The 4572-nt window shown below is 38.2% G+C and overlaps 1 protein-coding gene across 1 annotated transcript; it reads left to right on the top strand.

Moving 5' to 3' along the window:
• Positions 1-267: 267 nt before the first annotated feature.
• On the top strand, positions 268-2945 carry LOC131798850 (chymotrypsin-like protease CTRL-1). The gene is made up of 6 exons (XM_059116509.2): positions 268-397; positions 828-1022; positions 1557-1763; positions 1985-2148; positions 2470-2630; positions 2860-2945. Exons 1-5 carry the CDS (start codon positions 328-330, stop codon positions 2626-2628), a joined length of 795 nt encoding a protein of 264 aa, XP_058972492.1. The 5' UTR covers positions 268-327; the 3' UTR covers positions 2629-2630; positions 2860-2945.
• The last annotated feature ends 1627 nt before the right edge of the window (positions 2946-4572 follow it).

Raw genomic sequence — 4572 nt, 5'->3', positions numbered from 1 at the left:
GAGTCTTTGGTATTTAATATCGCGTCTGCAGCTTTGTTTGTTTAGACGAGGACGGAGCAAGATAGATGTCATTTGTTATTGTATGTTGTGTAAAATTCTGTAATAGGCTGCGAAGCGTCCATCAAAAACTAGCAAATTCAATTTAAAGCCATGCCTCTGGTTTAAACAGCCCTGTTAGTGGAGTATATTATTTGTGGAAATATACACAGTTCTCATGAGATAGTTGCAATGTTTATGCACATACACAGATGTTGCAGAGCGATCTTGGGTAAAACCAAAAGACTCTCTGCATCAAAGCAGTACATCGTCTACGCTTAGACAGTCAACATGATATCCCTTAAGATATACGTGCTATTGGCTGTAACTGCTGTTTTTCTCAAACCTTCTCTCGGCCAAAGTAAGGGGCTTATTTATGTAGTCTTCCTGGGAAACTCTGCAGGTGCTTATGGTGTCGTTGCCAAAATTTTCATCGAAATGAATCTCTGGGAAAAATAACTTGTTTGAACACCAAAGTTGCCAGTAGTTTCTAAATCTTAAATAAGAGAGTGTGTATTTATGGGGAAAATTTTTTTAATGCTGTTTCTTTTGTTTGTTGCTGCATGAAAAAGAATGTAGTATGTTTTCAAGCCAAGTGTCCCATCCAGCCGGAGTTTAGACCAACGCTTCATGCAGATAGATGAATCTTTTATTTATTTCTTAGATCACTGTTTTTCTTCGAACGCGATGGCTGCTCTAAGGTTTTGTTAGTTTAGTGGAATTTTGTCAAAAGTTTCAGTGGAAGGGGTTATTTTCTCTGTTATGTTTCTCACAACATTCTCTTCTTATAGGTTGCGGAATGCGCATGGCATCTAGAGTGGTAAATGGACAGAATGCTCAGCGCCACGCCTGGCCTTGGCAGATCTCACTACGGTACAGGGGTGGGCACATCTGTGGGGGATCAATCATAAGTAACTGGTGGATTTTGACTGCTTCTCATTGTGTCGAAAAGGATCGGAGCCCCAGGGGATATTCTGTTGTTGTGGGTAATTAGCCACGAGTTAGTTATACGAAAATTACTTTTGAATTTGTCACTAATATTACACAAAATACATCGCACTTGACTTGCAACCGGTTTTCAGTAGGTAGCACATTGATATTTCTTTTTATTTCCCTTCTATAGATAATTATTTAAATCTCTTTTACTACTCAGAATCAAGAAGTAGCTAAAATTAATCTTTAAGGGAGTTATTAATGCTCCCTTATTGCTAGCTTTAACATCATTTGGGCCGAACACAAAATGCCTCTTTAATTTACAGGAATTGATGAACAATTGAATTAAGACTGGTCATCTGGAGTTTAAAATTTTAAAAACACCGCGGAAATAATTATTTGGTTTTCTGAAAACCGTTTTAGAGTGAACTGCTCGCCAACTGGAAATGAAGGTTTACACCCACATTTGTAGCCTGTGCTGAAATTGGCTAGAAAGGTTTCTGCTTTGACAATCCTTTTAATCTCTCTGTAGAAGTTAACCTTCTTTCCAAGGTTTTAAACAGGCTTAAACTTCATTTTGTTCATAGGACTACATGCCCAAAGAGAGCGGCCGGGTCAAGACCAAATATTTGGATTACGTAGAGTGATTATGCATGAGCGATATAGACAATTGAATTTCGATGTAGCTCTTCTGCAGCTAAACAGGCCAATCCGGATGAGTTACAAGGCAAAACCTGTTTGTCTGCCACAACAAGGAAGTAGAGCTCGGCCTGGTTCACAATGTTACATCACAGGTAGAATTAGGTTATAATCGGAACACATAAATCGTAATTTTTTTGTACCATTTAACGTTCATAAACTTGAATGACAGAGTTCAAATTTGGTCTGAGAAATTTCGCTCCTTTGAGATTAGGACGCACGTTGTGTAAATTGTATCGCTTCCATCGGCGCTACGCCGGCTTGATAGATCAACTGAATAAATGAGCTTTCTTTTATCTTTCGTTTACAAAATAAGGATGGGGGCGTACAGTTGGAGGAGGATACGGAGCTAACATTCTTCAACAAGCAATGCTGCCAGTTGCTGATGACAGAAGATGTTCTTATGTTAACGGAAGACTCGGTCGCGTATACAGTGACACCATGATCTGTGCTGGAGGACAGGGACGCGGAGGATGTCAGGTAACCGCACAGACACTGTTTTAATCAATCGACAAATCGAATTATTTTAATAAGTACTCACTTTTTATGAAAGGGGCCAGCTCGGAAAATATTCGGCTGGAATTTCTAACGTAGGCACCAAGTGCTAACTTAGTTGTTGACGACGAGCTATCGCAAGTGTATGCGATTCCTACCACCGGTTTTTTGTGTGTTCGTTTGTTGTTATTTCTCGTTCTGTGAGACCATAGTTGTGTTGTTAGTTTTTCATTTCCTTATTCATTTGCTTCCATTTGGTTTTTATGACTATTTCTTTTTGGATAAATTTTCTCTCAATATCTGTAGGGAGACAGCGGTGGACCTTTTGTATGCAATGAAGGCGGGCGATGGGTTCTCCGCGGAGCTGTAAGTTGGGGTCACGAGTACTGTAGGACCGACTACTTTACAGTGTTCGCCCGAGTCAGTACCTTTACCAACTGGATAAGGCACAGGACTGGTTTATGATGGTAAGAGAAACAAATGAAATATCCTCCGGGTCTGAAAAAATGCAATTTTGAAAAAACTGTGATGCTCTCTGGGGAACCCCCAGAACTTTGCGCACATGCCTTTCGACCAATAGGTTTCCATCAGTTGAAACATAATAATCTTCAAGCCACACTTTTTCTTTCAGAGTCACATACATTTGAATTTCCGTGACAGGTGACCCTAATTTCATATTTATTTTTTCTCCTCTAGCGGTGGACTGAAGAGGCCAAAGAACCAGAACTAGTAGTTGATATTTGTAGTAGGAAGGAAGAATAAAGCTTTAACCCTTTACTTCAGGATGCAAGTTCTCAATACTGTTCTATATACTTTTCCTACAAGGAGAAAATTGTCGAACAATCTAGAGATTCTCGAGTTCGCGATCATTTCTTTAATTCTCATAAACCTCAATGCGCATGATCTTGGGATGTAATGTTTTCTTTTAAGCCCGATCTCCTCATTACGCGTGAAAAGAGCCTGAACGAAAAAAACTTATTTCAGGCAAATAGATCAACTGTAAATGATAATAATTTGATTTGAAATGTAACCCTGATATTTCACTGTCAAGGTCTGAATCAGAACCAAAAAAACCTAGGGACGAAGACTCTGGTTCGAGAGAAATATCTTCTGTTCGGTCTCTGACCGAGGGATATAATCTTCGGGTTTAGCTGTAGTTTCAGACGTCTTCTGGTCGAGCTTCAGTGAAAAAATGACTAACAACTGGAAATTTCCCGAAATCATCAAGCTAAGATTTTCCGAAGCACTCTCAAAAAAATCCTGATCTTCTTATGGAATAATATTTCCGCTTGTCATGAAAATTGATAAACTTCGATGACCGAAATAGTTGCTTTCTATTTTACACCTTATTCTGACTATTTAAGATCAATCGTAGCGATGTTATGGGTCAAAACTGGAACTTTCACCCGCACTCCGAAAACAAAGCCCAAATGCCAAAAATTAGCACTTTTAAAATTAAAGTATAAATTTAATTTCAGTATGTTCTCGATGTCACTGATATTTGTATTAGTAAAAGCGTAATATCACGGTCCAACGCTTCCGAAACATTTCTTACTGAAGGTCTACAAGGTAAAGAGTATAAACTGGATCATTATAAGGAGTTGAGAAACAGCCAACCCCAAGAAGTAACTCAAGGAAATAAGCGTTCATATATGGCTTGACTCCCTTATACTTCGACATCTGAAAGTATTACCCTAAAACCTCTGGTGTATGCGGGCGTCAGTGAGAAATACATAACAGTACGGTAGCTCTTTAGAGGGTTACAGTTACACCAGCTTAACTTGCTGTAAGCAGGGAACCTTACATCGGCAACACCTAACGATGGCAACTATTAGAGAATTTGTAGAAGAGTCAGACATATATTTTGAACGCCTTGCGATCAGCTTCTTCCAATTAACATCTCTACAAATTAGGCGAAGTATTCACCGATGTTTCTTTCAATACTTAAGTCCACGTGATACGAGGAAAATGAATATTTAGCTTGGAGTTACTTTCAATGTTGATGTATCGTTTATTTTAGTTTAATTTCAGTTTTATACAATGTTCACAAAGTGAAAAAATATTTATCTATGTTTCTTTTTTAATACTTAAGTTAACATGGAACGAGGAAAATGAGTTTTTAGCAAGGTATAATATTCATTATTAATGTATCGTTCATTTCAGTTTCATTTTAATTTTATACAATGTTCACAAAGTGGCATATCACGCAGCAATAAGTCATTCAGTTTGCCAAAGAGAAACTCAAAATTATGTCAGTGCTTGACACAATTATGTGTTCAGCTCAAGCTGTGTTTGTTTAAAAGAATATTAAAAACCTGCCTGCCGGAAAATAAGGCCTATATCACCCTTAATACAAGGTGCCATAGAAAATTAAGTGTATCGTCATGAAGATCAGCTCCTTTTTCTTGC

The sequence above is a fragment of the Pocillopora verrucosa genome, chromosome 9 (genome assembly GCF_036669915.1).
Source record: "Pocillopora verrucosa isolate sample1 chromosome 9, ASM3666991v2, whole genome shotgun sequence".
NCBI lineage: Eukaryota > Metazoa > Cnidaria > Anthozoa > Scleractinia > Pocilloporidae > Pocillopora > Pocillopora verrucosa.
Note: the sequence above shows the minus strand (reverse complement) of the source record. Positions and strands in the feature narration are given on the sequence as shown.

Bases quoted from the DNA above. Each gene is read 5' to 3' on its own strand.
- LOC131798850 (XM_059116509.2), top strand. From the start codon at position 328: ATGATATCCCTTAAGATATACGTGCTATTGGCTGTAACTGCTGTTTTT. The intron at 1,023-1,556 runs GTAATTAGCCAC...TTTTGTTCATAG, and splicing joins GGGATATTCTGTTGTTGTGG to GACTACATGCCCAAAGAGAG. The intron at 2,149-2,469 runs GTAACCGCACAG...CAATATCTGTAG, and splicing joins AGGGACGCGGAGGATGTCAG to GGAGACAGCGGTGGACCTTT.